The sequence below is a fragment of the Amphiura filiformis genome, chromosome 18, assembly GCF_039555335.1.
Source record: "Amphiura filiformis chromosome 18, Afil_fr2py, whole genome shotgun sequence".
Classification (NCBI taxonomy): Eukaryota; Metazoa; Echinodermata; class Ophiuroidea; order Amphilepidida; family Amphiuridae; genus Amphiura; species Amphiura filiformis.
In genome coordinates, this window is record NC_092645.1 from 29305671 (window position 1) to 29326542 (window position 20872).

The 20872-nt window shown below is 37.4% G+C and overlaps 4 protein-coding genes across 4 annotated transcripts in view; all 4 read right to left on the reverse strand.

Moving 5' to 3' along the window:
- LOC140140106 (hyalin-like) overlaps nt 1–1933 on the reverse strand; it is a 26575-nt gene extending 24642 nt beyond the window's left edge. The window contains exons 1-2 of the mRNA XM_072161934.1: nt 1659–1933; nt 943–1221 (exon numbers count right to left, since the gene is read on the reverse strand). The gene's annotated coding sequence lies outside the window, so the exon portion shown is untranslated. The remainder of the gene's footprint in view (nt 1–942; nt 1222–1658) is intronic.
- LOC140139075 (hyalin-like) overlaps nt 1–5791 on the reverse strand; it is an 8214-nt gene extending 2423 nt beyond the window's left edge. The window contains exons 1-7 of the mRNA XM_072160855.1: nt 5779–5791; nt 5019–5297; nt 4353–4631; nt 3529–3807; nt 2864–3142; nt 1659–1937; nt 943–1221 (exon numbers count right to left, since the gene is read on the reverse strand). Coding sequence (XP_072016956.1) covers nt 943–1221; nt 1659–1937; nt 2864–3142; nt 3529–3807; nt 4353–4631; nt 5019–5297; nt 5779–5791 — 1687 coding nt within the window. The remainder of the gene's footprint in view (nt 1–942; nt 1222–1658; nt 1938–2863; nt 3143–3528; nt 3808–4352; nt 4632–5018; nt 5298–5778) is intronic.
- A 56-nt stretch (nt 5792–5847) lies between these two features.
- On the reverse strand, nt 5848–8539 carry LOC140139076 (hyalin-like). Its single transcript, XM_072160856.1, has 5 exons — nt 8464–8539; nt 7982–8260; nt 7323–7601; nt 6503–6781; nt 5848–6120 (listed from the first exon to the last, which is right to left on the reverse strand). The coding sequence occupies exons 1-5, from the start codon at nt 8537–8539 to the stop codon at nt 5891–5893; spliced, it is 1143 nt and encodes a 380-aa protein (XP_072016957.1). The 3' UTR covers nt 5848–5890.
- Nucleotides 8540–10280: 1741 nt separating this feature from the next.
- Nucleotides 10281–20592, reverse strand: LOC140139077 (hyalin-like). The gene is made up of 15 exons (XM_072160857.1): nt 20586–20592; nt 19998–20276; nt 19178–19456; nt 18519–18797; nt 17705–17983; nt 17045–17323; nt 16225–16503; nt 15558–15737; nt 14739–15017; nt 14072–14350; nt 13253–13531; nt 12586–12864; nt 11768–12046; nt 11112–11390; nt 10281–10567 (listed from the first exon to the last, which is right to left on the reverse strand). Exons 1-15 carry the CDS (start codon nt 20590–20592, stop codon nt 10281–10283), a joined length of 3822 nt encoding a protein of 1273 aa, XP_072016958.1.
- Nucleotides 20593–20872: the final 280 nt, after the last annotated feature.

Genomic DNA, 20872 nt, shown 5'->3' on the forward strand with positions numbered 1-20872 from the left:
GAGTACCCCCAGCAGCTCCCCATTTTACACCTGGGTAGAGTGAAGCAATTGGGAATTAAGCTCAATCTTGCTCAAGGACGCAACACGCTGGCCGTTGTGGGCTCGAACCCGCAACCTTCCAATTATGAAGCTCGCGCCCTAACCATTGGGCGCCATGCTTTCCATCATTCTATCATAACCGATTTTTGGAATATACTAATAATTGTCTATGTGGTTCAATTCCCTTCATAATGATGTTTTCTACTTTCCTAATTTAAAAGAGTGCAAAACTCTTTTTGCAGTGTGAATTGTTTAATATCATCATCTAAAATAATTTGATTCCAAAGTTTACAGATGAGTTATATACGTTAACTTGCTCCAGTTTGGACATAAGAAAGAAAATGGGTACCACAATAACAAATAGTAACAGAACAGTTACTGTTGCGATGGGACATCACCATGCGTACGGGGGTTGAGGTTACTACTTTGTTGTTTATACCATCTTAATGAAACGTACTATGTCATGCTAAAAACATTACTGGGGTTATGAAAAAAATTCTTTTTTTTCAAGGATGTCAAAATCTCTTTATTATGATAAGAGTAAGTGTGGATGAGGCTGTCAACGGGGCTGTCAATCGGGTTATCCTCCTATAATATCTTGACCGGCAAAAATCTTCACACATTTTATTAACGCCCTGAGCACTACCTGCCAATCTAACATTGCCTCTGATTGGTCAATTACATGATATCTTCACTTTAACCACCAATCAGATGGAGATTCACCCCAATTTTTTTTTGCGTGGTGAAATTATTATTATTATTATTATTATTATTATTATTATTATTCTAACAATGTTGCTGATTGGGCCAATTGATAATGAAAACTTCTTTTTGGTCAATCGGCAGGTAGTTCTCATTTAATATTAACTTTCAATATAATTATTCCTGATGAAAATTACTTACCTGCGTTTATTATAACTCTTGTTTGACAAGACGACGAGAGACCACAACTGTCAGTAGCTGTTGCTATTACTGTTGTCACTCCCGTTGGATAGGTTGCACACACCTGATTTCCTTGAGGTGTAAAGGTGATGAACCCACTGCCGTATCGCACAGATGGAATCATACCAGAATTGTCTGTCGCCGTGACTCGCTGGAAACACACTTGTGTGTTAGATTGTCCACATCGGACTTGCGACGATGTATCAGGTGGACATATAATGCTTGGCGGAGTAGTATCATCTATAATCAAATGCGTTATCATATTTATTAATACCATGTTGAAGATGTACACATTATTGTAATACGATAATAATATGTGGACAACCTGCTCCTGGTCAATAGAAAAAAAAAACCGTGATCGATCTCAATGGAGGAACAGATTTGCATCGCATGTGGTTTCATTTTCAACAAATGGAGTGGCGTTGCCAAATTATATTTGAGAAAGACTCGCCAATATACACAAAAGATTGGATTATTTGGGGCCTTTGTTGTCATAATTAATCCCATTATTATCATCACAGCTATAGGGTATTCATGGACCTATTCAGGTACACCATAGTGAATATTAATGATTTATAAAACAATTGAAAATATTATGCCAGATGGTGTCAATAGCTTTTTAAAAGCTTCCGAAAAAAAAGACAGGCCACACAATGTATCCCTATCATAATCCTTACTTGCAGTTACTGAAACTGTAATAGTACCAGACGATGTGAGACCACAATTGTCAGTGGCTGTTGCTGTTACAGTTGTCGCTCCAAATGGATAAGTTGCACAAATCTGATTTCCTTGAGGGGTGAATTGAATTATTCCACTGCTGTATCTTACAGTTAGGGTTGTTCCTGAATTGTCAGTTGCTGAGCATTGTTGGAAACATACTCGTGCGTTGGTTTGACGACATTGAGCTTCAGAACTTACATCTTGTCCGCAGAAAACACGTGGCGGAAATGTATCACCTGTATTGGAAACATTGTGTTATTTCTTGGTCTGGTAATTAGTCTTCTTGCTTTCATCAAGAAAAATGTTGATTAATTTGGATATACAAGCGTTTCAATCGAAAGGATTAAATTATCTTAATTTGGCCGTGGCGTTGTATGTAGTTTCACTTTCAGCAAATAGACGGGCGTTCCCAAATTAAATTTAATAAACCTTGCTCAATGTGTAAACAAACTGTAAACTTTTCTATTTGGTCAAAGTTTGGATAATTTGTGGGTTTTTGTTGTCTTATTTCCATCACTACCCTAACCATATGATATGAGTATGACCGGACCTTAAATTGATCCTTCAGGTACACCATAGCGAATAGTATTTGTGGATTCTGAATCAAACTGATATTGTTAAATACTTTTGAAATAATAATGATATGATTTATAAATGAAAATATCATGCCGAAAGGTGTCAATTTGTTTAAACCTAAATATATTGGAATTTTACACAACAAAACCATATTCCGAAATAAAATAGTACTGACAGTGTATCCCTATCATAAGCCTTACCTCCAGTTACTGAAACAGTGATAGTATCATATAAACCTTGCTCAATGTGTAAACAAACTGTAAACTTTTCTATTTGGTCAAAGTTTGGACTATTTGCGGGTTCTTGTTGTCTTATTTCCATCACTACCCTAACCATATGATATGACTATTAGTGGACCTTAAATTGATCCTTCAGGTACACCACAGCGAATAGAATTTTGTGGATTCTGAATCATATTGATATCGTTAAATATTTTTGAAACAATAATGATCTGATTTATAAATCAAAATATCATGCCAAAATTGTCACTGGTTTTTTTAAAACTAAATATATTCGAATTTTACACACTCAAACCATATTATGAAATAAAATAGGACTGACAGTGTATCCCTATCATAAGCCTTACCTCCAGTTACTGAAACAGTAATAGTATCAGATGATGTGAGACCACAATTGTCAGTGGCTGTTGCTGTTACAGTTGTCTCTCCAGACGGAAAAGTTCCACAAAACTGATTTCCTTGAGGAGTGAATTGAATTAATCCACTGCTGTATCTTACAGTTAGGGCTGTTCCTGAATTGTCAGTTGCTGAACATCGTTGGAAACACACTTGTGTGTCAGGTTGTCCACACTGAACTAGGGAACTTACGTCTTGTCCGCACAAAACAGTAGGTGGGTTAATGTTACCTGCAATTAAATGTTACATTTATCGGCCGCGTAGTCATCTTACGTTTAACAAGAGACAGGTTAGTTTAATTTTGACCTTGAGCTATTCGAGTTTGGAAAAATCTTCACATCAGGGGTTTGCAATATTCTGGTTGTGAATTCAAATAGGAGGGCCAAGGCAAATTTTTGGGGTCACGAGGCTTTTCTGATTAATAATAACATGACCTGTCTTTTGCCCTTGTATGGCGTGTGATCCAGCTTTCAAGAAATGTGTGGCATTTGCGAATTCTGAGAACCTGCGACTCAAAGTCAACATTATCTAAAGGTATTCCAACGTGACATAACAAATCAATGTTCGAACCTTAAAACAGCAATTAGACTGTACAAGTGTCACATTCCTTACTTACCTCCAGTGACTGTAACTGTAAGAGTATCAAACGATGTGAGACCACAATTGTCAGTGGCAGTTGCTGTTACAGTTGTCGCTCCAGATGGATAAGTTGCACAAATCTGATTTCCTTGAGGGGTGAATTGAATAAATCCATTGGTGTATCTTACAGTTAGGGTTGTTCCTGAATTGTCAGTTGCTGAGCATTGTTGGAAACATACTCGTGCGTTGGTTTGACGACATTGAGCTTCAGAACTTACATTTTGTCCGCAGAAAATACGTGGCGGAAATGTATCACCTGTATTGGAAACATTGTGTTATTTCTTGGTCTGGTAATTAGTCTTCTCGCTTTCATCAAGACAAATGTTGATTAATTTGGATATGCAAGCGTTTTCAATCGCTATTATTACATTATCTTAATTTGACCGTGGCGTTGGATGTAGTTTCACTTTCAAGAAATGGATCGGCGTTTCCAAATTAAATTAGATAAACCCTGCTTAATGTGTAAACAAACTGTAAACTTTTCTATTTGGTCAAAGTTTGGATTATTTGCGGGTTTTTTTGTGTCTTGTTTCCATCATTACCCTAACCATATGATATTAGTCTTAATGGACCTTACATTTATCCTTCAGGTACACCATAGCGAATAGTATTTGTGGATTCTGAATCAAAACTATATCGTTAAATACCTTTGAAACAATAATGATCTGATTTATAAATCAAAATATCATGTCAAAAGGAGTCAATGGTTTTTCTAAACTAAATGTATTCAGAATTTTACACAATCAAACCATATTCCGAAATAAAACAGGACTGACAGTGTATCCCTATCATAAGCCTTACCTCCAGTTACTGAAACAGTAATAGTATCAGATGATGTGAGACCACAATTGTCAGTGGCTGTTGCTGTTACAGTTGTCTCTCCAGATGGAAATGGTCCACACAACTGATTTCCTTGAGGAGTGAATTGAATTAATCCACTGCTGTATCTTAGAGTTAGGGTTGTTCCTGAATTGTCAGTTGCTGAACATCGTTGGAAACACACTTGTATGTCAGGTTGTCCACACTGAACTAGGGTACTTACGTCTTGTCCGCACAAAACAGTAGGTGGGGTAATGTTACCTGCAATTAAAATGTTACATTTGTCGGCCGCTTAGTCATCTTACGTTGAACAAGAGACATGTTAGTTTAGTTTTGACCTTGAGCTACACGAGTTTGGAAAATTCTTCATATCAGGAGTTTGCAATATTCTGGTTGTGAATTCAAATAGGAGGGCCAAGGCGATTATTTGGGGTCACAAGGCTTTTCTGATTAATAATAACATGACCAGTCTTTTGTCCTAGTATGGTGTGTGATCCAGCTTTCAAGAAATGTGTGGCATTCGTGAAATTTGAGAACCTGCGACTTGAAGTCAACATTATCTAAAAGTATTCTAACGTGACATAACAAATCAATGTTCGAACCTTAAAACAGCAATAAGACTGTACCAGTGTCACATTCCTTACTTACCTCCAGTGACTGTAACTGTAAGAGTATCAAACGATGTGAGACCACAATTGTCAGTGGCAGTTGCTGTTACAGTTGTCGCTCCAGATGGATAAGTTGCACAAATCTGATTTCCTTGAGGGGTGAATTGAATAAATCCATTGGTGTATCTTACAGTTGGGGTTATTCCTGAATTATCCGTTGCTGAGCATTGTTGGAAACATACTCTTGCGTTGGTTTGACGACATTGAGCTTCAAAACTTACATCTTGTCCGCAGAAAACACGTGGCGGAAATGTATCACCTGTATTGGAAACATTGTGTTATTTCTTGGCTCTGGTAATTAGTCTTCTTGCTTTCATCAAGACAAATGTTGATTACTTTGGATATGCAAGCGTTTTCAATCGAAAGGATTGAATTATCTTAATTTGGCTGTGGCGTTGTATGTAGTTTCACTTTCAGCAAATAGACGGGCGTTCCCAAATTTAATTTAATAAACCCTGCTCAATGTGTAAACAAACTGTAAACTTTTCTATTTGGTCAAAGTTTGGATAATTTGTGGGTTTTTGTTGTCTTATTTCCATCACTACCCTAACCATATGATATAAGTATTAGTGGACCTTAAATTGATCCTTTAAGTACACCATAGCAAATATTGTTTGTTGATTCTGAATCAAACTGATATCGTTAAATACTTTTGAAACAATAATGATCTGATTTATAAATGAAAATATCATGCCAAAAGGTGTCACTTTTTTTAAAAACTAAATGTATTCGAATTTTACACAATAAAACCATATTCCCAAATAAAATAGGACTGACAGTGTATCCCTATCATAAGCTTTACCTCCAGTTACTGAAACAGTAATAGTATCAGATGATGTGAGACCACAATTGTCAGTGGCTGTTGCTGTTACACTTGTCTCTCCAGATGGAAAAGTTGCACACAACTGATTTCCTTGAGGAGGTCAATTGAAGTAATCCACTGCTGTATCTTACAGTTAGGGTTGTTCCTGAATTGTCAGTTGCTGAACATTGTTGGAAACACACTTGTGTGTCAGGTTGTCCACACTGAACTAGAGAACTTACGTCTTGTACGCACAAAACAGTAGGTGGGGTAATGTTACCTGCAATTAAAATGTTACATTTGTCGGCCGGCTTAGTCATCTTACGTTCAACAAGAGACAGGTTAGTTTAGTTTTGACTTTGAGCTACACGAGTTTGGAATATTTTTCATATCAGGGGTTTGCAATATTCTGGTTGTGAATTCAAATAGGAGGGCCAAGGAGACGTTTTTTGGGGTCACGAGGATTAATAATAACTGGACCTTTCTTTTGTCCTAGTATATTGTGTGATCCAGCTATCCCGAAGTGTGTGGCATTCGTGAAATTTGAGAACCTGCGACTCGAAGTCAACATTATCTAAAAGTAATCCAACGTGACATATTAAATCAATGTTCGAACCTTAATACAGCAATAAGACTGTACCAGTGTCACATTCCTTACTTACCTCCAGTGACTGTAACTGTAAGAGTATCAAACGATGTGAGACCACAATTGTCAGTGGCAGTTGCTGTTACAGTTGTCGCTCCAGATGGATAAGTTGCACAAATCTGATTTCCTTGAGGGGTGAATTGAATAAATCCATTGCTGTATCTTACAGTTGGGGTTATTCCTGAATTATCAGTTGCTGAGCATTGTTGGAAACATACTCGTGCGTTGGTTTGACGACATTGAGCTTCAGAACTTACATCTTGTCCGCAGAAAACACGTGGCGGAAATGTATCACCTGTATTGGAAACATTGTGTTATTTCTTGGCTCTGGTAATTAGTCTTCTTGCTTACATCAAGAAAAATGTTGATTAATTTGGATATGCAAACGTTTTCAATCGCCAGGATTAAATTATCTTAATTTGGCCGTGGCGTTGCAAGCAGTTTCACTTTCAGCAAAGGACCGGCGTTCCTAAATTAAATTTATAAACCCTGCTCAATGTGTAAACAAAGTGTAAACTTTTCTATTTGGTCAAAGTTTGGATTATTTGCGGGTGTTTGTTGTCTTGTTTCCATCACTACCCTAACCATATGATATTAGTGTTAATGGACCTTACATTTATCCTTCAGGTACACCATAGCGAATAGTGTTTGTGGATTCTGAATGAAACTGATATCGTTAAATACTTTTGAAACAATAATGATCTGATTTATAAATCAAAATATCATGCCAAAAGGTGTCAATGTTTTTAAAAACTAAATATGTTCGAATTTTGCACAATCAAACCATATTCCGAAACAAAATAGGACTGACAGTGTATCCCTATCACAAGCCTTACCTCCAGTTACTGAAACAGTAATAGTGTCAGATGATGTGAGACCACAATTGTCAGTGGCTGTTGCTGTTACAGTTGTGTCCCCAGATGGAAAAGTTCCACACAACTGATTTCCTTGAGGAGTGAATTGAATTAATCCACTGCTGTATCTTACAGTTAGGGTTGTTCCTGAATTGTCAGTTGCTGAACATTGTTGGAAACACACTTGTGTGTTAGTTTGTCCACACTGAACTAGGGAACTTACGTCTTGTCCGCACAAAACAGTAGGTGGGGTAATGTCACCTGCAATTAAAATGTTACATTTGTCGGCCGCTTAGTCATCTTACGTTCAACAAGACACAGGTTAGTTTAGTTTTGACCTTGAGGTACACGAGTTTGGAAAATTCTTCATATCAGGGGTTTGCAATATTCTGGTTGTGAATTCAAATAGGAGGGCCAAGGAGACTTTTTTGGGGTCACGAGGATTAATAATAACATGACCTTTCTTTTGTCCTAGTATATTGTGTGATCCAGCTATCCCGAAATGGGTGGCATTCGTGAAATTTGAGAACCTGCGACTCGAAGTCAACATTATCTAAAAGTATTCCAACGTGACATAACAAATCAATGTTCGAACCTTAATACAGCAATTAGACTGTACCAGTGTTACATTCCTTACTTACCTCCAGTGACTGTAACTGTAAGAGTATCAAACGATGTGAGACCACAATTGTCAGTGGCAGATGCTGTTACAGTTGTCGCTCCAGATGGATAAGTTGCACAAATCTGATTTCCTTGAGGGGTGAATTGAATAAATCCATTGCTGTATCTTACAGTTGGGGTTATTCCTGAATTATCCGTTGCTGAGCATTGTTGGAAACATACTCGCGCGTTGGTTTGACGACATTGAGCTTCAGAACTTACATCTTGTCCGCAGAAAACACGTGGCGGAATTGTATCACCTGTATTGGAAACATTGTGTTATTTCATGGTCTGGTAATTAGTCTTCTTGTTTTCATCAAGACAAATGTTGATTAATTTGGATATGCAAGCGTTTTCAATCGTCAGGATTAATTTATCTTAATTTGGCCGTGGCGTTGTATGTAGTTTCACTTTCAGCAAATAGACGGGCGTTCCCAAACTAAATTTAATAAACCCTGCTCACTGTGTAAACAAACTGTTAACTTTTCTATTTGGTCAAAGTTTGGATAATTTGCGGGTTTTTGTTGTCTTATTTCCATCACTACCCTAACCATATGATATAAGTATTAGTGGACCTTTTAAATTGATCATTTAGGTACACCATAGCGAATATTGTTTGATTCTGAAGCAAATTGATATCGTTAAATAGTTTTGAAACAATAATGATCTGATTTAAACATCAAAATATCATGCCAAAAGGAGTCAATGGGTTTTTTTAAACTAAATATATTCAGAATTTTACACAATCAAACCATATTCCGAAATAAAACAGGACTGACAGTGTATCCCTATCATAAGCCTTACCTCCAGTTACTGAAACAGTAATAGTATCAGATGATGCGAGACCACAATTGTCAGTGGCTGTTGCTGTTACAGTTGTCTCTCCAGATGGAAAAGTTCCACAAAACTGATTTCCTTGTGGGGTGAATTGAATTAATCCACTGCTGTATCTTACAGTTGGGGTTATTCCTGAATTATCCGTTGCTGAGCATTGTTGGAAACATACTCGTGCGTTGGTTTGACGACATTGAACTTCAGAACTTACATCTTGTCCGCAGAAAACACGTGGCGGAAACGTATCACCTGTATTGGAAACATTGTGTTATTTCTTGGTCTGGTAATTAGTCTTCTTGCTTTCATCAAGACAAATGTTGATTAATTTGGATATGCAAGCGTTTTCAATCAAAAGGATTAAATTATCTTAATTTGGCGTTGGATGTAGTTTCACCTTCAGCAAATGGACCGGCGTTTCCAAATCAGATTGGATAAGCCCTGCTTAATGTGTAAACAAAGTGTTAACTTTTCTATTTGGTCAAAGTTTGGATTATTTGCGTTTTTTTGTTGTCTTTTTTCCATCACTACCCTAACCATATGATATTAGCGTTAATGGACCTTACATTTATCCTTCAGGTACACCATAGCGAATAGTATTTGTGGATTCTGAATCAAAATTATATCGTTAAATACTTTTGAAACAATAATGATCTGATTTATACATCAAAATATCATGCCAAAAGGAGTCAATGGTTTTTTTTAAAACTAAATATATTCAGAATTTTACACAATCAAACCATATTCCGAAATAAAACAGGACTGACAGTGTATCCCTATCATAAGCCTTACCTCCAGTTACTGAAACAGTAATAGTATCAGATGATGTGAGACCACAATTGTCAGTGGCTGTTGCTGTTACAGTTGTCTCTCCAGATGGAAAAGTTCCACAAAACTGATTTCCTTGTGGGGTGAATTGAATTAATCCACTGCTGTATCTTAGAGTTAGGGTTGTTCCTGAATTGTCAGTTGCTGAACATCGTTGGAAACACACTTGTATGTCAGGTTGTCCACACAGAACTAGGGAACTTACGTCTTGTCCGCACAAAACAGTAGGTGGGGTAATGTTACCTGCAATTAAAATGTTACATTTGTCGGCCACTTAGTCATCTTACGTTGAACAAGAGACAGGTTAGTTTAGTTTTGACCTTGAGCTACACAAGTTTGGAAAATTCTTCATATCAGGGGTTTGCAATATTCTGGTTGTGAATTGAAATAGGAGGTCCAAGGAGATTTTTTGGGGGACACGAGGCTTTTCTGATTGATAATAACATGACCAGTCTTTTGTCCTAGTATGGTGTGTGATCCAGCTTTCAAGAAATGTGGCATTGGTGAAATTTGAGAACCTGCGACTTGAAGTCAACATTATCTAAAAGTATTCTAACGTGACATAACAAATCAATGTTCGAACCTTAAAACAGCAATAAGACTGTACCAGTGTCACATTCCTTACTTACCTCCAGTGACTGTAACTGTAAGAGTATCAAACGATGTGAGACCACAATTGTCAGTGGCAGATGCTGTTACAGTTGTCGCTCCAGATGGATAAGTTGCACAAATCTGATTTCCTTGAGGGGTGAATTGAATAAATCCATTGGTGTATCTTACAGTTGGGGTTATTCCTGAATTATCCGTTGCTGAGCATTGTTGGAAACATACTCGCGCGTTGGTTTGACGACATTGAGCTTCAGAACTTACATCTTGTCCGCAGAAAACACGTGGCGGAATTGTATCACCTGTATTGGAAACATTGTGTTATTTCATGGTCTGGTAATTAGTCTTCTTGTTTTCATCAAGACAAATGTTGATTAATTTGGATATGCAAGCGTTTTCAATCGTCAGGATTAATTTATCTTAATTTGGCCGTGGCGTTGTATGTAGTTTCACTTTCAGCAAATAGACGGGCGTTCCCAAACTAAATTTAATAAACCCTGCTCACTGTGTAAACAAACTGTTAACTTTTCTATTTGGTCAAAGTTTGGATAATTTGCGGGTTTTTGTTGTCTTATTTCCATCACTACCCTAACCATATGATATAAGTATTAGTGGACCTTTTAAATTGATCATTCAGGTACACCATAGCGAATATTGTTTGATTCTGAAGCAAATTGATATCGTTAAATACTTTTGAAACAATAATGATCTGATTTAAACATCAAAATATCATGCCAAAAGGAGTCAATGGTTTTTTTAAAACTAAATATATTCAGAATTTTACACAATCAAACCATATTCCGAAATAAAACAGGACTGACAGTGTATCCCTATCATAAACCTTACCTCCAGTTACTGAAACAGTAATAGTATCAGATGATGTGAGACCACAATTGTCAGTGGCTGTTGCTGTTACAGTTGTCTCTCCAGATGGAAAAGTTCCACAAAACTGATTTCCTTGTGGGGTGAATTGAATTAATCCACTGCTGTATCTTAGAGTTAGGGTTGTTCCTGAATTGTCAGTTGCTGAACATCGTTGGAAACACACTTGTATGTCAGGTTGTCCACACTGAACTAGGGAACTTACGTCTTGTCCGCACAAAACAGTAGGTGGGGTAATGTTACCTGCAATTAAAATGTTACATTTGTCGGCCGCTTAGTCATCTTACGTTGAACAAGAGACAGGTTAGTTTAGTTTTGACCTTGAGCTACACGAGTTTGGAAAATTCTTCATATCAGGGGTTTAATATTCTGGTTGTGAATTGAAATAGGAGGGCCAAGGAGATTTTTTGGGGTCACGAGGATTAATAATAACATGACCTTTCTTTTGTCCTAGTATATTGTGTGATCCAGCTATCCCGAAATGTGTGGCATTCGTGAAATTTGAGAACCTGCGACTCGAAGTCAACATTATCTAAAAGTATTCCAACGTGACATAACAAATCAATGTTCGAACCTTAAAACAGCAATAAGACTGTACCAGTGTCACATTCCTTACTTACCTCCAGTGACTGTAACTGTAAGAGTATCAAACGATGTGAGACCACAATTGTCAGTGGCAGTTGCTGTTACAGTTGTTGCTCCAGATGGATAAGTTGCACAAATCTGATTTCCTTGAGGGGTGAATTGAATAAATCCATTGGTGTATCTTACAGTTGGGGTTATTCCTGAATTATCCGTTGCTGAGCATTGTTGGAAACATACTCGTGCGTTGGTTTGACGACATTGAACTTCAGAACTTACATCTTGTCCGCAGAAAACACGTGGCGGAAACGTATCACCTGTATTGAAAACATTGTGTTATTTCTTGGCTCTGGTAATTAGTCTTCTTGCTTTCATCAAGACAAATGTTGATTAATTTGGATATGCAAGCGTTTTCAATCAAAAGGATTAAATTATCTTAATTTGGCGTTGGATGTAGTTTCACCTTCAGCAAATGGACCGGCGTTTCCAAATCAGATTGGATAAGCCCTGCTTAATGTGTAAACAAAGTGTTAACTTTTCTATTTGGTCAAAGTTTGGATTATTTGCGGGTTTTGTTGTCTTTTTTCCATCACTACCCTAACCATATGATATTAGCGTTAATGGACCTTACATTTATCATTCAGGTACACCATAATGAATAGTATTTGTGGATTCTGAATCAAAATTATATCGTTAAATACTTTTGAAACAATAATGATCTGATTTATACATCAAAATATCATGCCAAAAGGAGTCAATGGTTTTTTTAAAACTAAATATATTCAGAATTTTACACAATCAAACCATATTCCGAAATAAAACAAGACTGACAGTGTATCCCTATCATAAGCCTTACCTCCAGTTACTGAAACAGTAATAGTATCAGATGATGTGAGACCACAATTGTCAGTGGCTGTTGCTGTTACAGTTGTCTCTCCAGATGGAAAAGTTCCACAAAACTGATTTCCTTGTGGGGTGAATTGAATTAATCCACTGCTGTATCTTAGAGTTAGGGTTGTTCCTGAATTGTCAGTTGCTGAACATCGTTGGAAACACACTTGTATGTCAGGTTGTCCACACTGAACTAGGGAACTTACGTCTTGTCCGCACAAAACAGTAGGTGGGGTAATGTTACCTGCAATTAAAATGTTACATTTGTCGGCCGCTTAGTCGTCTTACGTTGAACAAGAGACAGGTTAGTTTAGTTTTGACCTTGAGCTACACGAGTTTGGAAAATTCTTCATATCAGGGGTTTGCAATATTCTGGTTGTGAATTGAAATAGGAGGTCCAAGGAGATTTTTTTGGGGACACGAGGCTTGTCTGATTAATAATAACATGACCAGTCTTTTGTCCTAGTATGGTGTGTGATCCAGCTTTCAAGAAATGTGTGGCATTGGTGAAATTTGAGAACCTGCGACTTGAAGTCAACATTATCTAAAAGTATTCTAACGTGACATAACAAATCAATGTTCGAACCTTAAAACAGCAATAAGACTGTACCAGTGTCACATTCCTTACTTACCTCCAGTGACTGTAACTGTAAGAGTATCAGACGATGTAAGACCACAATTGTCAGTGGCAGTTGCTGTTACAGTTGTCGCTCCAGATGGATAAGTTGCACAAATCTGATTTCCTTGAGGGGTGAATTGAATAAATCCATTGGTGTATCTTACAGTTGGGGTTATTCCTGAATTATCCGTTGCTGAGCATTGTTGGAAACATACTCGTGCGTTGGTTTGACGACATTGAACTTCAGAACTTACATCTTGTCCGCAGAAAACACGTGGCGGAAACGTATCACCTGTATTGGAAACATTGTGTTATTTCTTGGCTCTGGTAATTAGTCTTCTTGCTTTCATCAAGACAAATGTTGATTAATTTGGATATGCAAGCGTTTTCAATCAAAAGGATTAAATTATCTTAATTTGGCGTTGGATGTAGTTTCACCTTCAGCAAATGGACCGGCGTTTCCAAATCAGATTGGATAAGCCCTGTTTAATGTGTAAACAAAGTGTTAACTTTTCTATTTGGTCAAAGTTTGGATTATTTGCGGGTTTTTGTTGTCTTTTTTCCATCACTACCCTAACCATATGATATTAGCGTTAATGGACCTTACATTTATCATTCAGGTACACCATAATGAATAGTATTTGTGGATTCTGAATCAAAATTATATCGTTAAATACTTTTGAAACAATAATGATCTGATTTATACATCAAAATATCATGCCAAAAGGAGTCAATGGTTTTTTTAAAACTAAATATATTCAGAATTTTACACAATCAAACTATATTCCGAAATAAAACAAGACTGACAGTGTATCCCTATCATAAGCCTTACCTCCAGTTACTGAAACAGTAATAGTATCAGATGATGTGAGACCACAATTGTCAGTGGCTGTTGCTGTTACAGTTGTCTCTCCAGATGGAAAAGTTCCACAAAACTGATTTCCTTGTGGGGTGAATTGAATTAATCCACTGCTGTATCTTAGAGTTAGGGTTGTTCCTGAATTGTCAGTTGCTGAACATCGTTGGAAACACACTTGTATGTCAGGTTGTCCACACTGAACTAGGGAACTTACGTCTTGTCCGCACAAAACAGTAGGTGGGGTGATGTTACCTGCAATTAAAATGTTACATTTGTCGGCCGCTTAGTCATCTTACGTTGAACAATAGACAGGTTAGTTTAGTTTTGACCTTGAGCTACACAAGTTTGGAAAATTCTTCATATCAGGGGTTTGCAATATTCTGGTTGTGAATTGAAATAGGAGGTCCAAGGAGATTTTTTTGGGGACACGAGGCTTTTCTGATTAATAATAACATGACCAGTCTTTTGTCCTTGTATGGTGTGTGATCCAGCTTTCAAGAAATGTGTGGCATTGGTGAAATTTGAGAACCTGCGACTTGAAGTCAACATTATCTAAAAGTAATCCAACGTGACATATTAAATCAATGTTCGAACCTTAAAACAGCAATAAGACTGTACCAGTGTCACATTCCTTACTTACCTCCAGTGACTGTAACTGTAAGAGTATCAAACGATGTGAGACCACAATTGTCAGTGGCAGTTGCTGTTACAGTTGTCGCTCCAGATGGATAAGTTGCACAAATCTGATTTCCTTGAGGGGTGAATTGAATAAATCGATTGGTGTATCTTACAGTTGGGGTTATTCCTGAATTATCCGTTGCAGAGCATTGTTGGAAACATACTCGTGCGTTGGTTTGACGACATTGAACTTCAGAACTTACATCTTGTCCGCAGAAAACACGTGGCGGAAACGTATCACCTGTATTGGAAACATTGTGTTATTTCTTGGCTCTGGTAATTAGTCTTCTTGCTTTCATCAAGACAAATGTTGATTAATTTGGATATGCAAGCGTTTTCAATCAAAAGGATTAAATTATCTTAATTTGGCGTTGGATGTAGTTTCACCTTCAGCAAATGGACCGGCGTTTCCAAATCAGATTGGATAAGCCCTGCTTAATGTGTAAACAAAGTGTTAACTTTTCTATTTGGTCAAAGTTTGGATTATTTGCGGGTTTTTGTTGTCTTTTTTCCATCACTACCCTAACCATATGATATTAGCGTTAATGGACCTTACATTTATCATTCAGGTACACCATAATGAATAGTATTTGTGGATTCTGAATCCAAATTATATCGTTAAATACTTTTGAAACAATAATGATCTGATTTATACATCAAAATATCATGCCAAAAGGAGTCAATGGTTTTTTTAAAACTAAATATATTCAGAATTTTACACAATCAAACCATATTCCGAAATAAAACAGGACTGACAGTGTATCCCTATCATAAGCCTTACCTCCAGTTACTGAAACAGTAATAGTATCAGATGATGTGAGACCACAATTGTCAGTGGCTGTTGCTGTTACAGTTGTCTCTCCAGATGGAAAAGTTCCACAAAACTGATTTCCTTGTGGGGTGAATTGAATTACTCCACTGCTGTATCTTAGAGTTAGGGTTGTTCCTGAATTGTCAGTTGCTGAACATCGTTGGAAACACACTTGTATGTCAGGTTGTCCACACAGAACTAGGGAACTTACGTCTTGTCCGCACAAAACAGTAGGTGGGGTAATGTTACCTGCAATTAAAATGTTACATTTGTCGGCCGCTTAGTCATCTTACGTTGAACAAGAGACAGGTTAGTTTAGTTTTGACCTTGAGCTACACGAGTTTGGAAAATTCTTCATATCAGGGGTTTGCAATATTCTGGTTGTGAATTGAAATAGGAGGTCCAAGGAGATTTTTTTGGGGACACGAGGCTTTTCTGATTAATAATAACATGACCAGTCTTTTGTCCTAGTATGGTGTGTGATCCAGCTTTCAAGAAATGTGTGGCATTGGTGAAATTTGAGAACCTGCGACTTGAAGTCAACATTATCTAAAAGTATTCTAACGTGACATAACAAATCAATGTTCGAACCTTAAAACAGCAATAAGACTGTACCAGTGTCACATTCCTTACTTACCTCCAGTGACTGTAACTGTAAGAGTATCAAACGATGTGAGACCACAATTGTCAGTGACAGATGCTGTTACAGTTGTCGCTCCAGATGGATAAGTTGCACAAATCTGATTTCCTTGAGGGGTGAATTGAATGAATCCATTGGTGTATCTTACAGTTGGGGTTATTCCTGAATTATCCGTTGCTGAGCATTGTTGGAAACATATTCGTGCGTTGGTTTGACGACATTGAGCTTCAGAAGTTACATCTTGTCCGCAGAAAACACGTGGCGGAAATGTATCACCTGTATTGGAAACATTGTGTTATTTCTTGGTCTGGTAATTAGTCTTCTTGCTTTCATCAAGACAAATGTTGATTAATTTGGATATGCAAGCGTTTTCAATCGCCATTATTACATTATCTTAATTTGACCGTGGCGTTGGATGTAGTTTCACTTCCAAGAAATGGATCGGCGTTTCCAAATTAGATTAGATAAACCCTGCTTAATGTGTAAACAAAGTGTAAACTTTTCTATTTGGTCAAAGTTTGGATTATTTGCTGGTCTTTGTTGTCTTGTTTCCATCACTACCCTTACCATATGATATTAGTGTTAATGGACCTTACATTTATCCTTCAGGTACACCATATCGAATAGTATTTGTGGATTCTGAATCAAAATTATATCGTTAAATACCTTTGAAACAATAATGATCTGATTTATAAATCAAAATATCATGCCAAAAGGTGTCAATGTTTTTAAAACTAAATATGTTCGAATTTTGCACAATCAAACCATATTACGAAATAAAATAGGACTGACAGTGTATCCCTATCATAAGCCTTACCTCCAGTTACTGAAAGAGTAATAGTGTCAGATGATGTGAGACCACAATTGTCAGTGGCTGTTGCTGTTACAGTTGTGTCCCCAGATGGAAAAGTTCCACACAACTGATTTCCTTGAGGAGTGAATTGAATTAATCCACTGCTGTATCTTACAGTTAGGGTTGTTCCTGAATTGTCAGTTGCTGAACATTGTTGGAAACACACTTGTGTGTTAGTTTGTCCACACTGAACTAGGGAACTTACGTCTTGTCCGCACAAAACAGTAGGTGGGGTAATGTCTCCTGCAATTAAAATGTTACATTTGTCGGCCGCTTAGTCATCTTACGTTCAACAAGACACAGGTTAGTTTAGTTTTGACCTTGAGGTACACGAGTTTGGAAAATTCTTCATATCAGGGGTTTGCAATATTCTGGTTGTGAATTCAAATAGGAGGGCCAAGGAGACTTTTTTTGGGGTCACGAGGATTAATAATAACATGACCTTTCTTTTGTCCTAGTATATTGTGTGATCCAGCTATCCCGAAATGTGTGGCATTCGTGAAATTTGAGAACCTGCGACTCGAAGTCAACATTATCTAAAAGTATTCCAACGTGACATAACAAATCAATGTTCGAACCTTAATACAGCAATTAGACTGTACCAGTGTCACATTCCTTACTTACCTCCAGTGACTGTAACTGTAAGAGTATCAGACGATGTGAGACCACAATTGTCAGTGGCAGTTGCTGTTACAGTTGTCGCTCCAGATGGATAAGTTGCACAAATCTGATTTCCTTGAGGGGTGAATTGAATAAATCCATTGGTGTATCTTACAGTTGGGGTTATTCCTGAATTATCCGTTGCAGAGCATTGTTGGAAACATACTCGTGCGTTGGTTTGACGACATTGAACTTCAGAACTTACATCTTGTCCGCAGAAAACACGTGGCGGAAACGTATCACCTGTATTGGAAACATTGTGTTATTTCTTGGTCTGGTAATTAGTCTTCTTGCTTTCATCAAGACAAATGTTGATTAATTTGGATATGCAAGCGTTTTCAATCGCCAGGATTAAATTATCTTAATTTGGCGTTGGATGTAGTTTCACCTTCAGCAAATGGACCGGCGTTTCCAAATCAGATTGGATAAGCCCTGCTTAATGTGTAAACAAAGTGTTAACTTTTCTATTTGGTCAAAGTTTGGATTATTTGCGGGTTTTTGTTGTCTTTTTTCCATCACTACCCTAACCATATGATATTAGCGTTAATGGACCTTACATTTATCCTTCAGGTACACCATAGCGAATAGTATTTGTGGATTCTGAATCTAAATTATATCGTTAAAACTTTTGAAACAATAATGAGCTGATTTATAAATCAAAATATCATGCCAAAAGGTGTCAATGTTTTTTAAAACTAAATATGTTCGAATTTTGCACAATCAAACCATATTCCCAAATAAAATAGGACTGACAGTGTATCCCTATCATAAGCTTTACCTCCAGTTACTGAAACAGTAATAGTATCAGATGATGTGAGACCACAATTGTCAGTGGCTGTTGCTGTTACAGTTGTCTCTCCAGATGGAAAAGTTCCACAAAACTGATTTCCTTGTGGGGTGAATTGAATTAATCCACTGATGTATCTTAGAGTTAGGGTTGTTCCTGAATTGTCAGTTGCTGAACATCGTTGGAAACACACTTGTAAGTCAGGTTGTCCACACTGAACTAGGGAACTTACGTCTTGTCCGCACAAAACAGTAGGTGGGGTAATGTTACCTGCAATTAAAATGTTACATTTGTCGGCCGCTTAGTCATCTTACGTTGAACAAGAGACAGGTTAGTTTAGTTTGACCTTGAGCTACACGAGTTTGGAAAATTCTCCATATCAGGGGTTTGCAATATTCTGGTTGTGAATTCAAATAGGAGGGCCAAGGAGACTTTTTTTGGGGTCACGAGGATTAATAATAACAGGACCTTTCTTTTGTCCTAGTATATTGTGTGATCCAGCTATCCCGAAATGGGTGGCATTCGTGAAATTTGAGAACCTGCGACTCGAAGTCAACATTATCTAAAAGTAATCCAACGTGACATATTAAATCAATGTTCGAACCTTAATACAGCAATAAGCCTGTACCAGTGTCACATTCCTTACTTACCTCCAGTGACTGTAACTGTAAGAGTATCAAACGATGTGAGACCACAATTGTCAGTGGCAGTTGCTGTTACAGTTGTCGCTCCAGATGGATAAGTTGCACAAATCTGATTTCCTTGAGGGGTGAATTGAATAAATCCATTGCTGTATCTTACAGTTGGGGTTATTCCTGAATTATCAGTTGCTGAGCATTGTTGGAAACATACTCGTGCGTTGGTTTGACGACATTGAGCTTCAGAACTTACATCTTGTCCGCAGAAAACACGTGGCGGAAATGTATCACCTGTATTGGAAACATTGTGTTATTTCTTGGCTCTGGTAATTAGTCTTCTTGCTTACATCAAGAAAAATGTTGATTAATTTGGATATGCAAACGTTTTCAATCGCCAGGATTAAATTATCTTAATTTGGCCGTGGCGTTGCAAGCAGTTTCACTTTCAGCAAAGGACCGGCGTTCCTAAATTAAATTTATAAACCCTGCTCAATGTGTAAACAAAGTGTAAACTTTTCTATTTGGTCAAAGTTTGGATTATTTGCGGGTGTTTGTTGTCTTGTTTCCATCACTACCCTAACCATATGATATTAGTGTTAATGGACCTTACATTTATCCTTCAGGTACACCATAGCGAATAGTGTTTGTGGATTCTGAATGAAACTGATATCGTTAAATACTTTTGAAACAATAATGATCTGATTTATAAATCAAAATATCATGCCAAAAGGTGTCAATGTTTTTTAAAACTAAATATGTTCGAATTTTGCACAATCAAACCATATTCCGAAACAAAATAGGACTGACAGTGTATCCCTATCACAAGCCTTACCTCCAGTTACTGAAACAGTAATAGTGTCAGATGATGTGAGACCACAATTGTCAGTGGCTGTTGCTGTTACAGTTGTGTCCCCAGATGGAAAAGTTCCACACAACTGATTTCCTTGAGGAGTGAATTGAATTAATCCACTGCTGTATCTTACAGTTAGGGTTGTTCCTGAATTGTCAGTTGCTGAACATTGTTGGAAACACACTTGTGTGTTAGTTTGTCCACACTGAACTAGGGAACTTACGTCTTGTCCGCACAAAACAGTAGGTGGGGTAATGTCACCTGCAATTAAAATGTTACATTTGTCGGCCGCTTAGTCATCTTACGTTCAACAAGACACAGGTTAGTTTAGTTTTGACCTTGAGGTACACGAGTTTGGAAAATTCTTCATATCAGGGGTTTGCAATATTCTGGTTGTGAATTCAAATAGGAGGGCCAAGGAGACTTTTTTTGGGGTCACGAGGATTAATAATAACATGACCTTTCTTTTGTCCTAGTATATTGTGTGATCCAGCTATCCCGAAATGGGTGGCATTCGTGAAATATGAGAACCTGCGACTCGAAGTCAACATTATCTAAAAGTATTCCAACGTGACATAACAAATCAATGTTCGAACCTTAATACAGCAATTAGACTGTACCAGTGTCACATTCCTTACTTACCTCCAGTGACTGTAACTGTAAGAGTATCAAACGATGTGAGACCACAATTGTCAGTGGCAGTTGCTGTTACAGTTGTCGCTCCAGATGGATAAGTTGCACAAATCTGATTTCCTTGAGGGGTGAATTGAATAAATCCATTGCTGTATCTTACAGTTGGGGTTATTCCTGAATTATCCGTTGCAGAGCATTGTTGGAAACATACTCGTGCGTTGGTT

Bases quoted from the DNA above. Each gene is read 5' to 3' on its own strand.
- LOC140139076 (XM_072160856.1), bottom strand. From the start codon at position 8,539: ATGGAAATAAGACAACAAAAACCCGCAAATTATCCAAACTTTGACCAA. The intron at 8,261-8,463 runs GTGAGCAGGGTT...TTTCCAATACAG, and splicing joins GTTAACAGTTTGTTTACACA to GTGATACAATTCCGCCACGT. The intron at 6,121-6,502 runs GTAAGTAAGGAA...TTTTAATTGCAG, and splicing joins TACAGTTACAGTCACTGGAG to GTAACATTACCCCACCTACT.
- LOC140139077 (XM_072160857.1), bottom strand. The intron at 17,324-17,704 runs GTAAGTAAGGAA...TTTTAATTGCAG, and splicing joins TACAGTTACAGTCACTGGAG to GAGACATTACCCCACCTACT. The intron at 15,738-16,224 runs GTAAGTAAGGAA...AACGATGTTCAG, and splicing joins TACAGTTACAGTCACTGGAG to CAACTGACAATTCAGGAACA.